Here is an 18,398-nt window from a genome sequence, read left to right on the forward strand (position 1 = left end):
TCTTAGTCATAGTCTCAGAGAGTTTTGCAAACTCCGTCCCCATCACTAGGACAGTGTCAACAGGTGGCTCCCCCTGGCCCCCTCTTAGCAGAGGCCCTGGCTGAAGAAGTGTCACAGGGCCGAACATTGCACACGAGGGTCAATGGAACCTGCCGGCAGCTGGGTCGTACAAGCGACGCAGGCAGCATAATAAGCCTGTGTTTTGGCACCCCTGCCTTTTGTGGGCGCCCTGAGTAACACAATAGGGTATATAGCCAGAATGAACTGTGCTCATACAGTGTAAAATATATACTATAAACAAATAATGTATCAATACACTACAGCACCATGGGGCTAGCACCACAGGTGCTGCTTACCATCCGCCTAAAGCGGTTATGAGGCCACCAGAGACCGTGTCTGGGTCTCCCAGGGTTAATCCCTCTCTGCAGCGTCGGAGGAGCTGACAGGAAATGGCTGCGGCGTCCTGACGAGAGGAGGGAGCCGTGGGCGTGGCCGAGGTGCTCACACTGTGCACAGTGAGGGGGGTGGAGTATGGAAATCATACTCCAGCCCTCAGTGCTGCTCGTTCCGTGCAGCGTCCCGCCCTTCCCCTGCCTGTCAGGGCTGAGGGCGGGAGAAAGGGAAACTAGGCCGCAAGCAAGCCGGGGACTCGAGTATACGCGTGGCCGCCGTAAAAGCGCGGCCGACGCCGAAGTCCCCGGCGAACTACAAGTCCCAGCCGCGCCGCAGTTTCCCATGGCAGCGGCGGTTAGCGCGGTAGCCCTTACATATAAACACACTCAGCGACGCTGAGTGTGTAATGGCACAGTTTAACCCGGTCAGCGCCGCGGTCCCCGGTGCACTAGCACACCCAGCAAAGCTGAGGTGTTGCCGTGCGCGGTCCCCACAGGGATACAGAGTACCTTCACGTAGCAGGGCCATGTCCCTGAACTGTACCCGGCTCCTATCCAGCAGGCTCCACAGGAGTTGTGGATGAAGCACGGTCTCAGTGCCTGGAGACCGATAGGATCCCACTTCACCCAGAGCCCTGAGGGGGATGGGGAAGGAAAGCAGCATGTGGGCTCCAGCCTCCGTACCCGCAATGGATACCTCAACCTTAACAACACCGCCGACAAGAGTGGGGTGAGAAGGGAGCATGCTGGGGGCCCTATATGGGCCCACTTTTCTTCCAACCGACATAGTCAGCAGCTGCTGCTGACTAATCTGTGGAGCTGTGCTGTGCGTGTCTGACCTCCTTCGCACAAAGCAAAAAACTGAGGAGCCCGTGGGAGCACGGGGGGTGTATAGGCAGAAGGGGAGGGGCTTAACACTTTTGAGTGTAATACTTTGTGCGGCCTCCGGAGGCATAGCCTATACACCCAATTGTCTGGGTCTCCCAATAGAGCGACAAAGAAAGAGATAATTAATCCAAACATGTGAAGCTCATTGTTCTTTGTGCCTGAAATACTTCTTAATACTTTAGGGGAACCAAACAGAATTCTTGTGGTTTGAGGGGTTGAATAATAAATGATCCTCTGAATAAACTTTTCACAATTTAAAAAAATAAATAAAAAAAGAAATAACATTCTTTTTTGCTGCAGTGCATTTCACACTTCCAGGCTCATCTACAGTCCAAATGTCACAATGCCAAGTTAATTCCGAATGTGTAAACCTGCTAAATCTGCAGGGGGTTGAATACTACTTGTAGGCACTGTATATTTAGAAGAGGGTCTAAACAGGTGGCCTCTTCTTTTGACTATTAATCCTACTACCCCTGGTGGGCGGGGAAATGCATTGGGTATCTTCTTGGCCTGGTAGATAATCTTTATGGACCTCAAGGGAGCTACCAACTTATGCTAAGTATCCCCTAACAAGGGACATTTATTCCTACTTATAGACATCATTTGTTTAGGCTCTTTCCTGGTCTTATGGTGTGGTGGGAAGTTACATTTATATTCTAACGGGTGGATTTAATGTTATTCTGATCTTTGAATGTGCTACATTCATGTATCTGCACTTGCACTTTAATGAGGTTTTGGTGGAGGGGACATATCTAGTGGCAGAGCAAGGAGTAATAGGGGCAGCTGTCAAGGAACGGGTGCTGAAAAAATTAGGGTGATATTACCTCCGTGAGGCATAGAAAAAGTGTAGGGCAAGGCCCATGTCCTCCTAATATTGTTGGATTACCCATACCCTGACCTATACTATTATTATAGCTCCATTTATTCCATAGAGATTTAAATGTGAAAGGGGTATACATAATGGGGACAAGTACAATAAACAAAACAAGACAGACAGGTACAGGAGAAGAGAAGACCCTGCCCTTGAGGGCTCAGTCTACAGGGCATGGGTGAGGATACAGTGAGGGTAAAGATGGTCATACAGTGCTATGGAGGACTGAGGGTTACGGCAGGTTGTAGGCTTGTCTGGAGAGGTGGGTCTTCAGGTTCCTTTTTGAAGCTTGTCAAGGTAGGCGAGAGTCTATGTTGTCCCAGATTATGGGGGCAGCACGGGAGAAATCTTGGATGTGATGATGGGAAGAGGAGATGCAAGGGGAGTAGAGAATGGGATCTTGTGAGGATCTAAGGTTATGTGCAGGTAGGTACCAGGAGACTAGGTCACAGATGTATGGAGGAGGTACTGTAGGTTGTGGATGGCTTTGTAGGTTAGGGTTTTGAACTGGAGTCATTGTGCAATGGGAAGCCAGTGAAGGGATTGGCAGAGAGGAGAGGTCGGGGAGTAGCGGGGGGACAGGTGGATTAGCCAGGCAGCGTAGTTCAGAATAGTTTGTGGGGGTTCAAGACTGTTAGAAGAGAGTCCACAGAGCAGGAGGTTGCAGTAGTCCAGGCATGAGATAAGGGCATGTACTAGTTTTTGTAGCTTCTTGGGAAAGTAATGTACAAATCCGGGAAATATTTTTTGAGTTGGAGGCGGAAGAAGGTGAAGAGGGCTTGGACTTGTGGCTTGAAAAAGAGAGTAGAGTCTAGTTACTCCCAGACAGCGAGCACGTGGCACTGGGGAGAGTGAGCAGCCATTGACATTGGTGAAGAGTAGGTGGGGGAGGGGTTAAGTGAGAGGGAGGAGGAAAGACAATGAATTCTGTTTTGTCCATGTTCAGTTTTAGAAATCGAGCAGCGAAAACGGGCCATCACTTGCTGTTACCCCTGCTGCTTTGTGTCCCAAAAGTTACCCTGACGTAGATTTCACACAACACTTGGTTTTGTTTGAGTGGGTTTTTACATTCCATAATAAAGATTTACTATTTTTAGGGGTTTTTTTGGAGCATAGATTGTCTTAAGGAATACCACTGTTCATCTTGCCCATTTTTTTTTTTGGGTGAAACGGGCAAAAAAGTCAAATGTCTTATGACTGGCCAAAGTACTTTGGATCCGCCTTGTGTGTCACTGATAATTAGGATCTAAAGGGGATAACATTTCCTCTTGTGGAGAGTGACATGCCTGGTGGCTTATATACCACCATGCAATATGCTCCTGTGGGAAATTAAATATACAAATTACCTCTTCAGTGAAGAAGAGGACTTGTGTTTTGAAACATTCTGGTTTGGCTTTTATCCAAGGCTGTTAAAGTGTTGATATTGACTTTTAGGATTGATACTTCCTTGAGGTGGCACTAGAGTTGAAGTCTTCTTCCTCTCTGTAGAGGCCATTTATATATTTAATTTCCCATAGGAGCATTGCATGGTGTATAAGCCTCCTTACACTGAAAGGTCAGGCCTATCACTCTTCACAAGGAGAAATGTTATCCTTTAGATCCCATTCTTAGGGTACTGTTCGTTCTACTTGTGTTTTGCATGGATGAGTGCAAGCCGATAAAACATCGGACTGTACTCGCACTAGTGCAAAACTATAGAGCATATCCATCTTCGATTGATTCCTCATGCCATATCAAACTGAGAAATTAATAGCAGCATGCTGTGTTTGGCAGAGAGTCTCGGCTCACGCACCCCCATACAAGTCTATGGGAGCGTGTGAAACATCGCACTGCACTTGCATATGATCCGACTGCACTGTGATGTACGTAGAGACAGACAGCAGAGGAGATGGGGAGAAAGTGTTTTCTCTCTCTTCTCTGTAGCTGTGATATGATTAGATCACAGTCGCATGACACTCGCAGCAGAGGGTCATTAGCATATCACTTCCGATGCTATGTGCAAGTGTAAGTGTAAGTGTAACTGTACCCTTAGCCTCTCATACAGCCAAACTAGATTTCACACTTTACACTGATGAGGAGCAGTACCCCGAAACACGTCTGCAAATTGAGATTCTGGTTTGGCTTTTATCCTAAGTCATGTGACAAATGTAGATTTTGACTTTTAGAATTGCTGCTTCCAATTGATGGCAGTAGAGTTGAAGTCTTCTTCCATATTGTGATTCTTGCAAGTTGAACTGATTGTTTTCACACTACAGCCCATATTCCTAGCCAGATTATGGTCTAACCTCTTTATTACATTTATTCTGACATTTCCATGTCCAGTAATCCTAGTGTGCGCTGAATAAGGTCCAAATAAGTATACACAACAGAATAACATGTAAGGAATGTCTTTATTGTGCCGATCAGATTGAGCAAAGGATAAATATAATGGAATATCCGATTCTAGACCACATACGTCATCATTTAGAGTCTCTCCTATTAGCAATAGACTTTCTCTAGCGAGCCGCCATCAATAATACTGTCTTATTTTACCATCTAGAACACTTCTTCTGTTACAATCCCGTATACTTCTGGTGGCAGAAACCAGTTTCATTCATATTAATACCATAACGCAAATTCTGACATCACCTGATCCGACTTACCTTTATTACTGCCCACCCCCACATAAGCCGCCTTCTTACGCTTCATTCATACCGACGTTAATCTGCATTATTCCTAGAAACACCTAAGTATGGGATAATCTATTGTATCCCTTGCTTCTAAACAAGCATGCACTAGTTCAGTATAGAACTGATGTATTTTATGGATTGTTTGTTTTACGTTCTGCTTCACGATCCATAAAGTCCATCAGTTATTCAGCACTTCAGTGTTGGCGTAAACGAGGCACTAAAAGCCTATGCACAGTAAAAGTCACACAGAGTGCTGAAGATACGAGTAATAGCATGGTGCAATGCAAAGCAGCATTTATACTGTGCTAGAAAATCCCAGCTCTAGCTTCACCCTATATAGTATATATTTGCACATTTCACCATTTGTATAAAGAATGTGCTTGCTCTTCCAGGCCATGGAAGGAAATACAACAAACTACATAGACTAAGGAAAAGATTCCTCGCGGACTCAGCAGTCATCATAGACAGGTTGAAGGCTACCGATACTGAAGCCTATGGGCAAAGTCATGTGTCACTCACAACCGAGAATCCTATAGGATTGAATATCTATCTCCATTGTGCCAGAGTAGGTTGTGATATGGGGCCATAAGCAAAGAGACATGGCCCTATCAACAAGGCAATATGGTGACAGTCATGGCCACTTTGCCCTGTAACAAATTGGTATCTCACAATCGAAACTAGTGATCCCAAATTATGGTTCTCTAAATGTTGGGGAATGAGAAATCCCATCACGTTCTGGGGACCTGAAGTTCTGCAGCAAGTGGCGAGTCAACGTTATAGGCTTCAAAGGAGAATCACTAGCCTAGACTCAAAGGTGTAGGGTTCATTCAGAAAAGCATACAATCTGTGTACAGCACCGACTGCGCATGGACCCATTATATGGGTGTATATGGCCAATATTCCATATGGACTTATGGCCAGCTTGGAAAGAAAAAATTAATCACACCATGTTCTATTTTGGTAAGTTTTACAAACCATAATATGATAAAAGGCAGCTCACACACCTATCTACAAAGGGTGACTAGTCAGATTTTCAATGTAGCCAGGCTCAAAGAGGAGCGGTCATGAGTAGTGATGAGCAGGCACTACCATGCTTGACTACTTGATACTCGAAACGAATGGTGAGTGAGCACTACCATGCTCAGGTGCTCGGTACTAGTCACTAGTGATGAGCGGGCACTACCATGCTCAGGTGCTCGGTACTAGTCACTAGTGATGAGCGGGCACTACCATGCTCGGGTGCTCGGTTCTAGTCACTAGTGATGAGCAGGCACTACCATGCTCAGGTGCTCTGTACTTGTAAACAGCAGTTGAGTACTCGAGTCGCACCCATCCGGGCATCAAAGTATAATAGAACTCGAGCATTCCAGCTGTTGAATGCTCAGATGGGTGCGACTCGAGTACCCAAGTATAATGGAACATGAGCATTTTTCCCCAAAAAAGTTCCCAGAAAGTGCTGAAGTTCCCCATTGACTTCCATTATATTTGGATAGGTATGACTTGTTTACTGACTATAATGCAAGTTAATGGGGAACTTAAGCATTTTCCAGAAAAATGCTCGCGTTGCATTATACTTGGGTACTAGCGTCACACCTATCTGAGCATCCCAATGCTAGTTACAAGTACCAAGCTCCTGAGCATGGTAGTGTTCGCTCATCACTAGTTACAAGTACTGGAGCACGGTAGTGCCTAATCATCACTAGTTACGAGCACCCGAGCATGGTAGAGCCCGCTCATCACTAGTTATGAGTACTGAGCACCCGAGCATGGTAGTGCCCGCTCATCACTAGTCATAAGTTATAAAGCTGTGTATTACACATTATTGACTAGATAGAAATAGATGTTTTATATCTGTTCTCCAGACTCATCACTTCCATGTTAGAATCCCTTTTGTATACTCAAATTATTATTTTCTTCCCTAAAATGAAAAGGAGCTCTGGTTGGCCTCAAAATACTATTTTCAATTTTTGCATTATACAGTCATAGTAACATGGCTTTTAATGTATGTACACCGGCCTCATGTCTCAGGCCCACTTATTAATGTATGCAGTTTGTATTGTGATATCTGGTGATGGATCCATTTTAATCATCTCTTCTGTCCTGATAAAGTTTAAAGAATGAGCTATGAAGCGGCTCTTATGGTGGCACGTACCTTTATCTCAAAGCACAATAGAAAGTCGGTAACAATTACCACTTTAAACAATTAATATTTTAGTAGGTTAAAATAAATAATAACAAAATAGAAAAAATGGCTACATAAAATGCAGCATTTGCTTGTTTTTGTTGCAGAAATTCACTAAAGATGCACTACACTAAAAAGGGACGCTCCAGCCATAACTGATGTGGGGTAGAGAGAGACACGAAAAATGCAAGGACAACCCCCCTCCCCCCCCCCACCCCCCCCATCATTTTATCATGTTTATGTCTGTCTCCCTCCCCTCAATCCCAAAACCAGATTGAGATTGAAGGACATGTCGAATATTTGTAGAATAAAATGTTCAGGACTGCACGAAAGAAGAACAAAAAACCAAACCTGTTTTTATACACTTTTTAGGATCTAAAAATGTCAAGATTCCATATCTGAAAATTGTGTATGAAGAAAAGCTCCAGTCGCGACAGCATTGGGGCCAAAACTGTGGTCATATGTTCTCATCCGTATATCCTGATCTGGCTATAGGTTAGGATTAAACTGAATCTGTCAGCAGGTTTTTGATACCTCATCTGAGAGCAGCATGTTGGCATGACAGAGATCCTGAATCCAACAATGTATCACTTAGATTACTGACAATCAGAATTTTTAACTTTAGCCATGTAACAGAGCTGAGAGAGCTGTCCCCACCCAGATCAGGCTCTCCATAGAGATTGTACATTGACAGTGAGGTGTCAATCACAGGAGGAGAGGAGGCATTCCGGACTTTGTAGTCTTGCAATGATAAGGCTCTTGCTGCTTAAACAAAAAGCAAAAATAATAATATCAGACTGTGACAAGACAGGCATGCCTGAATGGTGTGTGTTATCCCTTGCAGTATGCTGGCTTCAGCTTACATAGCAAAAACCTGCTGACAGATTCCCTTTACCTAAATTCCTGGGGAGCCTGTTTACGCTTTTGAGACTAGACTTATATGGTCAAGAAAGTATGGTCGCTATACACAGTCTCGTGAATTCACTTTTGGATGTATTCACAGCAGGATATTAAGTCCACACCTGATCACCTATGCCCAAAAAAGAAAAAAAATTCCTAAAAAATAAAAATTTGGGAAAACTTTTAAAGAAGAAGTTGTCCTTTTCCACACAACTTTGGGCTCAAAACAGCAGTCGTTATGGAAAAAAAAAAAAAACAACTAAAGTATTAGTTACCCTCCCCAGGTCCAGAGCGGAGTCTCCCTTGCTGCCAATTCTCTGTAGTTTGTCCACAAATATCACTGCAAACAATCACTGAGCTCAGCGGTTGGTTCTGTGTGTGTAGATGGCCCAAATGACTGAAATCACAGATGTGATGTCAACGCTGCAGCCAAACAGAGAAGGAAGCAGCGGTGAAGAGCTGGGGCTGGACCGGGGGAGGGCAAGTAATACTTACTTTTAATTTTATAACTACCGCAGCTTATAGTCTGATGTTTCTGAATGGGGACAACCCCTTTAATGGATTCCCCTGATCCCACTAAACTAAGAAAATTGGCACAAATCAAATTACTAAACCATTTGAATATGGACTTACAGTAATTTTTCGTACACAGAACGAAAAACATGTTTATAGATTTATATAACGCCTTATTTCCAGTCATCGAGCTCTACCCGGTTACAAATCTGGGTGGCGGGTGGATGACATGGCTTTGAAAATGTGAGAAATAACAATAAGGGGTGTATTGTGGCACACAATGGCAGGATGTGTGTCATGGAGGTAACAGTAAGCTTTCGGCATAGTAGCAGGTAGGGCCACCACTATGTAGTGACCACAATCCTGTAACGGCTGCGGTGATGTTCCTGCGTCTAGGAAAGAGGCATATATTATACCAACAAATGCAGAACATTAGGAACAAAATTAAAAAATATATATATACAAAAAAAAAAAAAACACCTATAGATATAATAAACATCTATGAGAGATCATTTACAGCTAGTAATAAGTGCAATATATTAGTGTTCTCTAATACGACATCACAGTATATCAAAAAGTTATCTCCGCGTTGGGCCAATTATGGGACCCCAGAAACCCTGCAGCTTCTATATAAAATGATACTAAAAAGTATCATACAACTACGCGTAATGCAGACATATGATCTACGCAGCTCAGCTCCTACACGGGTGCCATGCATAAAATAGACTGTGCTTCTCTCCTGCCCATAGAAGACTACGTGCATCGTACTAAAGTGACGGCACCAACATTGTGCTGTTGTACGGAGCTGACCTAAAGCAGAGAATTCACACGTTAGACATGGATCTCCTCGAGTCTACTGACCCAAATTCTGGGCAGGAGAACCAGAGGTGGTCCAGACATCAGTCTCTATTCAGACTGTGAATCTTGCAAAAAACCTGCTTTAGCCAGAGACTTAAGAGGTTGCCTGTCTTTCTTCCAAAACAGCACCAGACTAGTCCACAGGTTGTATGTGGTACTGTAGTCACTTTAGTACAGCTGAGCTTCAATACCAGAAAGACTGGTACTCCTCATATCGTCAAGGCTAGTGGTATAAAATAGTTGACCAACAGTAGGAATATTGTTTGTACCACATAACTTTATGTTCGCAGACGAGGCGTGAACCTGAAGGTATATCCTGTTATCCCACAAACAAGTCAGACCAAAGAGTCACCAGGCTACGACAACAACTTCCTCAGACCTTTGTTTTTGAGGATGAAACATGTAACATCTGGTCCTTCAAAGCTCTTGTAGTTCGGTTCCACTGATCCTTGATCATCAGACCTCGGTTTTTGAAGATGAAACATGTAGAATCCGGGCCTTCATAGCTTTTGTAGTTTGGTTCCACTCTTCACTAGGTCCATAAGCATCAAAGCTTCAAGCAAGACGTGAGATCCCATCTGCGTCACTGGTTTTGGAAGAAAACAGCCTCATTTTCCTAAGCCTGGACACCTTTTTGACTAATGTGATGATCAGAAAACCCAAGACAGTTAAAGCTTGTGAGATGAAACCAAGGTCACCTTCTGAAAGTGGATTCCACTTTACATAGTAGGATCACCGATCTTGTTGGCCAGAGCATGGGCTAATGAGGTAGCCAATAGACATCCTTATGATCAAGAATAAAAAATAATTTAGAAGGAAATAGACATACGAATATATTAGGTCTAAGTGGTCGGTACGCTTGACGAAAACAAAACAGAAGTTCTGCTGTAGGCTCTAACTACTCTCGGAGTTGGAGATAAGTTTGTATTTCGTTCGATTCTCACTGATCTCTTCTTTGGTTTTGTTGATACAAGTAAATATTTCCTGAAAAAGAACTTTGTACTCTGGCTGGGACACCGGGGAGCAGGGGGTGTGCTTGGGTGAATTTAAGGTATTTGGTGGAGAGTTGTCTGGAGAAGGCAAGGTGGACAGTTTGGAGGTCTGGACGGACTTGTGACTGAAGAAGTCATCCTCCATCTGACAGCGCTGAAGAAGCTCCTCGTATTTAGCTTTTAGGGCACTGTACTGGGAGTCCACCTCATTGAGCAGAGAAATTCCCCTTTGCTTCACAGCCTCGGTCCTCCTGATACAGGTCTCCTCATGACCATTATGAATGGCTTCGGCAGCAATAGTGGGCAGGACCATCTCACTACTACTTCTTTTTAGGGGCTTTTTCTCTACCTCAGGGACTGGATCAGACTCAGAGTCCTTTTCTGAAGTCTCCTTGAATGATATGAAGATGGATTCTGGTATCAGCTTTTCAACACTGCTAGAGAACACACTGTCTGACCGACATATCTGACGCATTTCGGCCACCTCAGCTTCCAGCTCTTCTGCCCGGGCATGACATGAATCCCTATCTTTGAGAATATGCTCCAACTCTGAGTTTTCCTTCAGGACCTGATTATATTCGTCCTCTAAGTTCTCCCTCTTCTTGCGTTCTAGGGTGAGCTGTGCCTCCAGAATGGCCAGAGTTTTCTTGAGATGTTCATTTTCTTCTTCAACGGGACCAGGTTGTGTGTTTAGAGATGTGATCTTCTCAGCAAAGACGTGATCATAGACAAAATACCTGTGGGGAAAAAAGGAAAATACTTAGTCTACCACCACCTTTCAGGTTAAGCCTGGTAACAGGATTTTTTTCTTCACTACTAAAAGAAGGAAGAGATATAATGATCACTCTGACAAGACTGGAGGATTCGGACATGTTCACACATGTTGAATTTGCTTATTGCATATCTGACACATTTTTCTTGATGACTCCCGTAGGAGAAATCACAGGCTGCCACTCCGCTGTGGCTTTGCAGCAGATCCCACTTGTGATTCGATAGGATTAATCCATGGATTCCGAAAAGAAAACACAAGGAGTTCTTCAAAGCATGTGAACGGGAATGTGGTAACCCTATTCACATGGGCAAGATGCAGATATGACCGGAGCCTTAAAAAGGGTTTGACCATTACTTTTTTTTTTTTATTGATAGCCATCAATATCATTGGTGGGGGTGCAACATCTGGCATCCCTGCTGATTGGCTATTACCGACATAACGGGGGAGAGATCGAGTGTATGCCGCGCTATCACCAGAAAAACAGATGTGGATTATTTCATCTCTTTATTCAGGCCAACTCATTTCAGAGAACACAGTGTCCATCAGGACAAAGAAAAATCAACATTCTCAAGACTTTTTATTTGTCCTGATGAAGGAGACTGTTCTCTAAGACGCGTTGACCTGAGGAAATTAAATAATCAGTATCGATTTTTCTGGTGATCGGGTGTATGCCACGCTATCACCAGAAAAACCAATGTTGATCATTTAATTTCTTTATTCAGATCAATGCGTTTCAGAGAACACTCTCCATCAGGACATCAAAGAAAAAGTCTTGAGACTGTTGATTTTTCTTTGTCCTGATGAAGGAGACCGTGTTCTCTGAAACACGTTGATCCGAAGAAATTAAATAACATCTGTTTTTCTGGTGATAGCGCGGCATACACCCAATCTCTCCCCTGTTAGGTCTGATCCAGTATCCCGGGGCTGCAAGTGTTACCATCTTTTATGTGCTTTTAGGAGTTGTGACTGGCACAACCCTAATAGGCGAGTGATATTACCTCGACTTATATGTCACCTTACCTGGTCAGACCCTATTTTGCGCATCTATCCACAGTATTTCCTATGATTAGTTATTAGCGGCAGCTGATGGTACCTAACCACAGCAGCTCCGTCAAAAATATATATTCAAATGACTAGGAGGTGGCTCTGTCGTACCCGAAAGTGGTCACTATAGAAATAAACAGTTGCTGTGTTCCAGCAGCTGTCGGTAGCCGTGGACCTAAGGCGATACTGGGTGTCACACCCCCACTAATCGGATATTGATGACCTAATCCTAAGGGTAGGCCATATATTTAGAAAAACAGAGCAGCAGTAGTGGCCAACCCCTTTAAATAAGTTTTTGTCACTTGGCTTTTATGCAGATTCCCTGTATGATAAGTCTAAGAAAGATCCAAGATAACATAGAAGTAAGAAGAAAGTAGTGTGAGAAAGCGGAACAGGTTAAAGAGCGATGGAGTTGCGTCACGGATGTCAGTTACAAGAGGAGTCAACTGTGGCATAATCAGGTGCCCCGTTTGCTTTAGTGAAATCTAGCAATAGTTGTTTCCTCTGCTCAGCTATAATTTGGTTGCCAGGAAGATGGAGGATATTAATTTTGTTATCTGCCTGGCGTACTTATGGGACATCATCCGTGAAGTACTGCAAGTCAAGGGGCTACATGCGACTTTGGCCACTACATAGTCAAAGCTCAGTGTAGATATTGATGTATTTGAGGCTTGTAAGCCAAAGATTAGACTCTCCCATTAACACAGCTTCAAATCTCAGTAGTCAAGAAATATATTTGGCATGGTGGGTTTTCTTTTTAATATGAGTGGTCTTGCTGTATAGGTCCCAGTACAACAATAAGAAAAAATTGGTACTTGTTTTGTAGTAATCTGATTTGCCAGCGCAGAGGAATAAAGCTTTGAAGCACCATGAAAATTGACCTGGAAGTGCATTGTGTCCAGTGTCGGACTGGCTACCGGAGGAACCGCCAGTAATACCAGGCCTGGCTGCAGTTACCTGCACTGAACTCCGGAGCTCTCACCTGAGCTCCGGAGTTCAGCCTGGCCTGTCTGCAGCTGTGACATGAACCGCTATCGCCGGGGAATCAGTCCTGCAAACCATGAGTTCAGTCCAGGCTCCACTCCAGAGTTCAGGTGAGAGCTCCAGAGTTCAGTGCAAGTAACCGCAGCCAGGACTGGTATTACTGGCGGTTCCTCTAGTAGCCAGTCCGATTCTGATTGTGTCGAAGCACCTCAAGAAAAATATGCTTCGAAGCTTTAAACAGGCTGTCCACTACTTTTACATTGAAGGTCTATCCTTAGGATAGGTCACCAATATCTGATCACCCGGCACCCCCTCCAATCAGCTGGTCTCAGCACCGGCAGCTGGAAATGCTCAGTTCTTGAGCTGCCGCGTCTTCAGATAGTGGTGGCCGGGTCCTGCACATCCGTCTCCTATTGATATGAATGGGAGTTGTATGTGCAGTACCCAGCCACGATCAGAAGACACAGCAGTTCCAGAATGGAGCACTTCTAGCTGCTGCTGCCGGCACCAAACACAACTGATCGTCGGGGGTGCAGGGTGTCCGGCCTTGGCTGACCAGACATTGATGACCTATTCTAAGGGGCACTTTGCACACAACGACATCGCAAGCCGATGCTTGCGATGCCGAGCACGATAGTCCCCGCCTCCATTGCAGCAGCGATATCTTAGGATAGCAGCCGTAGCGAACATTATCGCTACGGCAGCTTCACATGGACTCACCTGCCTTGCGGCGTCGATATGGCCGGCGACCCGCCTCCTTATTAAGGGGGCGGGTCGTGCGGCGTCATAGCGACGTCACACGGCAGGCGGCCAATAGAAGCGGAGGGGCGAAGATGAGCGGGACATAAACATCCCGGCCACCTCTGTCCTTCCGCATAGCCGGCGTGAGCTGCAGGACGCAGGTAGGAGATGTTCCTCGCTCCTGCGTCCTCACACACAGCGATGTGTGCTGCCGCAGGAACGAGGAACAACATCGTACCTGTCGCAGTCGCGTAATTATGGAATTCCCAGACACTACACCGATGATACGATTACGACAATTTTGCGCTCATTAAATCGTATCATCTAGGATTTACACACTACGATGTCGAGTGCGTCACTTTCGACATGACCCCTCCGACATCGCACCTGTGATGTCATAGTGTGCAAAGTGCCCCTAAGGATCGACCATCAATGTAAAAAGTAGTGGACAACCTCTTCAATTACTCAGCGCTGGCACATGGGATTATTACAAAAGATGTACCAACTTTTATTGTAGCACTAGGCCATACCATTAGAAAGTTATGCCTTGTCGCGGCTGATGGGCTCTTATGAATTGGCCAATATGTGCACTACATAGCTTAATTTTTTCAGTATATTCTATATAACAGTAATGCAGCCCAAATTTCCTATATTCAATGTCTGCACATTCTAGCACTCAAGGTGTGGCTATATTTCTCAGTCTATATACCACCTATTTCTGTCATAAATTGCTCTTATATGTTCCCTTTAAATAAAGCCGAAGTAAATATACACCAAAATGGATTTCTACATTTTATATGGTGAATCTTAACATTTCCAGCCACATCATTTCTTAAAAACTTACTTGCGCAGGTCATAGAGCTCCTTCAGACAGGAGAAGCTGTGGGTTGACCTCGATTGCTCAAACTTTTCACGGCTACGACACTTTTTCAGCTCTTCCATCTGTTTCTGTAGATCATCAATGTGAAGCTGCAGGTTTTCAATAGTCTCTGTCAAACTGAAAATAATGGAAAAAGTGATTACAGCGAAAAGGCGCAGCATCAGAAGCGCAATAAAAACTCATCGTGGGCATGGATCCCAAGAAGTGGACTCTTCATTTACTAAACTGAGGATGTTAAGGCACATTTTGTCTCTGACAGCCCAAGCCCCTCAAATACAGAAAGTGCTCAGCTTCCAGATTGATGGGTGAAATTTTGCCTACAAGTTTTGTTTTTAACTGGACATGCTAAACATTGCCTACCCTAAAGGATTCATGCTTTGCTGACAGCGTAACCTGTGTGACTTTGAATTTAAGGAAATCTGTCAGGTGATTTTCTAGTACAATACTAAACTTATCTTTAAATAGGAGGAGACCTTTCAGGAACAGTAAATTTTATTGCTCTACGTTATCCTGTTATCTTGTTGTAAGCTCTGTAGAATTCAGTGTGAGTAGTAACTAGTCAAGTATATGTAAATATAAAATGCATATGCCCTGCTTCCCCCTCCCACCTCTCAGTGCTGACATCAGTGAAAGTAAATCTGAACTGAATTTGCACTGTTGCCCCCACCCATAGCCCCTCTAACCTCTCAGAAGTGATAGTGAATGCACTGGGAGGTGGAAGCAGTGAATATACAAGTAATGTTTAGGGTCTGTGTACACACTGCATTTTTTGCTGCGGATTTGCTGCAGAAAAGGTGCGTTTTTTGTTCATAACCTTTCTGCAGTCCTTCCCCAGCAAAATCTACGGGAAATCCAAAATGCTGTGCGCGCACACATTTTTCCCCCCCCAACAGGTTTTGCTGCAGAATTTCTGTGGCAAAAAGAAGCAGCAGGTCACTTCTTTTCCGCAGGTACCTGCGGTTTTGCCATAGATAATGGTTAAAAACCGCAGGCACCTACCTGCGGAAAAAAACGCAGCAAAACCACAGGCAGATTTTGGGTGTGTTTTTGGTGTGTTTTTTGCCGCGGGTGCGGAATTCTGCCAGAAGTTGCGGATTTTTCTTAAGAAACACAAATTTCCCAGTGCGCACAGACCCTTACATAGACTTGACTACTGTGCACAGGACACCGAATTCTATGAACCTTACAACAAGATAACAGGTAGAACAGTAAAACTTACTGATCCTGAAAGGTCTCCTTAAGTCCTATTTAATGAGAACAGTAGTATTGTACTACAAAATCATCTGACAGATTCCCCTTCTTGTAAAAGTGTAAATGCAGCCAAAACTGACGCATATAAATAATGTCACCACTATTACATTAGCTCATACATAGGTTCAGGTATAGGAGAATTACTACAAAGGGATCAGTGACACAGTCTAACAAATGGAGCACATCCTCCCTATAATCTCATGAGCCGATGTGCACACAATCATTATCCTGTCAGTTTAGCAGTAATTTCATTCACAAAATTTGAGCTTTCACAAATTGCCAAATCATTGGTTAAGCTTCCAAGTGATGAGCAAGCACTACCATGCTCGGGTGCTCCGTACTAGTAACGAGCTGTTGGATGCTCGGATGAGTGTACCGAGTAAAATGGAAGTCAATGGGGAACTCTTGCATTTTTCCAGGAGAGCTTCCATAAAAATGCTCAAGTCTCCCATTGAGTACCCGAATATAGTTGCAGTCAAGTCGCACCCATCCGAGCCTTAACTGTTTTCTACGAGTACTGAGCACGGCAGTACCCGCTCATCACTAGTTACAAGTATCGAGCACCCGAGCATGGTAGTGCCCGCTCATCACTAGTCACAAGTACCGAGCACCCAAGCATGGTAGTGCCCGCTCATCACTAGTCACAAGTACCGACCACCCAAGCATGGTAGTGCCCGCTCATCACTAGTTACGAGCACCCAAGCATGGTAGTGATCGCTCATCACTAGTTACGAGTACAGAGCACCTGAGCATGGTAGTGCCCGCTCATCACTAGTTACGAGTACAGAGCACCTGAGCATGGTAGTGCCCGCTCATCACTAGTTACGAGTACAGAGCACCCGAGCATGGTAGTGCCCCCTCATCACTACTACCCAACCATCTGGCCAGCAAGACTTACCACAAGTGGTCATGCAATGGGACAAGGTGACAGTAAGGATACAGTACAAGATCTACATTCATGTACATGTGAAAAAATGATTTTTTTTTTCCCTATTGCAATGTCTGGGGGAATAATTGCACACAAATACCAACATCACCAGAAGGAAGGGAAGATAAAGCACCGGGCAGTGTATTCCTTACAGGCCAATTACCACCTACAACCAGAGGGACATTCCACAATAACACACAAGATAAATCAGTTCACAATTATTCCCTGGGATCCAAAATGATATTAAACCCATCACGACAAAGCCCAATACCAATTTATCACAAAGAACTTTAGTAATAAATCAAAGCGACACATCGAAACACACATCACAGCAACACAAATTAAAAACAAAAGTAAATAGAAGGACTTAACATGGATACTACAATAATAAAGCGCAGAATGCAACTACCACAACACAAACATGGAGACAAAGTGCACAATAAGAATAAAAAATAGGCCATTAGCTAAGGAGGGAAGCAGCAGAGCGCACAGGAAATATGTAGGAAATTTCCAATTACAGCGACAAAACCAGGACAGTGCCATTTCTGCACCTGAATACATAGCGCCCTCAAGTACCCGCCCCAAATAGGGTGAGGTGCCATCAGGACCGCAATGTAATGCACTGTGTCAGCAGAACCGTACACCCTGCCCAGGGCTGGTCCGAGTCACACCAATGCTTAGTGCAGCTTTCATTTTACCACAGCCATTTTACAAATTAAAAGGGTAGTTCTATTTGGTTGCTATGGGCAACAAAGAGTTCCAATTGTGTTGAGGATAAGAATTGAGTATAAAGAAATACGTAATTCAGCCATTTCATAGACTCCGGTATATAGTTCAGTAGATGTAAACTAACACACATATTTGTGAATGCTTTTGTTCCTTACTAATATGTATATATGTATATATGTATGCTGCATATTCAGTGTATTTTTCCTTAAACACAGTATATACCAGCACATGTAATTTTAAGATGGCTGCCATTTCCTGTCTACACCCGAGGTGATAAACAAAAGAAATTCCTGGAGCCTGGACTGACCAATACAAGGAGGATGTGCAGATCTCTCTATATGTCTTGAAGCCCTGACCTGCGATACTTGATTGGACTAAAACTTTTGTTTACACCCCCTTACTGCTCGGTCTAGGGGCTTATTCAAAGAATAAAGTTCAGTTGCCTCAGTGGCAGTCATGGAGATACATGTAACTGACTCGTAGTCCGTTATTTAATCTCACGTGCACACATGACAATATGATTTGAAACAGCGGTCAGATCGAAAAGGGATCACTTGTGTCCCGTCCTTAACAAATTGTATACCTCATGGTTAGCACTACAGTCTTGCAGCGCTAGGGTCCTGGGTTCAAATCCCACCAAGGACACTATCTGCAAGGAGTTTGTATGTTCTCCCCGTGTTTGCGTGGGTTTCCTCCGGGTACTCCGGTTTCCTCCCACACTCCAAAGACATACAGATAGGGACTCTAGATTGTGAGCCCCAATGGGGACAGTATTGCCAATGTATGTAAAGCGCTGTGGAATTA

General features: G+C 44.2%; 1 protein-coding gene across 1 annotated transcript in view; it reads right to left on the minus strand.

Moving 5' to 3' along the window:
• Positions 1 to 7,237: 7,237 nt before the first annotated feature.
• The window catches only part of CDR2 (cerebellar degeneration related protein 2), a 35,307-nt gene continuing 24,146 nt past the window's right edge, over positions 7,238 to 18,398 (minus strand). Inside the window, exons 4-5 of the mRNA XM_075318010.1 lie at positions 14,651 to 14,803; positions 7,238 to 11,002 (exon numbers count right to left, since the gene is read on the minus strand). Of these exons, the coding sequence (XP_075174125.1) occupies positions 10,168 to 11,002; positions 14,651 to 14,803 (988 nt within the window). The 3' untranslated portion in view covers positions 7,238 to 10,167. The remainder of the gene's footprint in view (positions 11,003 to 14,650; positions 14,804 to 18,398) is intronic.

Source organism: Anomaloglossus baeobatrachus, chromosome 7 (genome assembly GCF_048569485.1).
Source record: "Anomaloglossus baeobatrachus isolate aAnoBae1 chromosome 7, aAnoBae1.hap1, whole genome shotgun sequence".
Classification (NCBI taxonomy): domain Eukaryota; kingdom Metazoa; phylum Chordata; class Amphibia; order Anura; family Aromobatidae; genus Anomaloglossus; species Anomaloglossus baeobatrachus.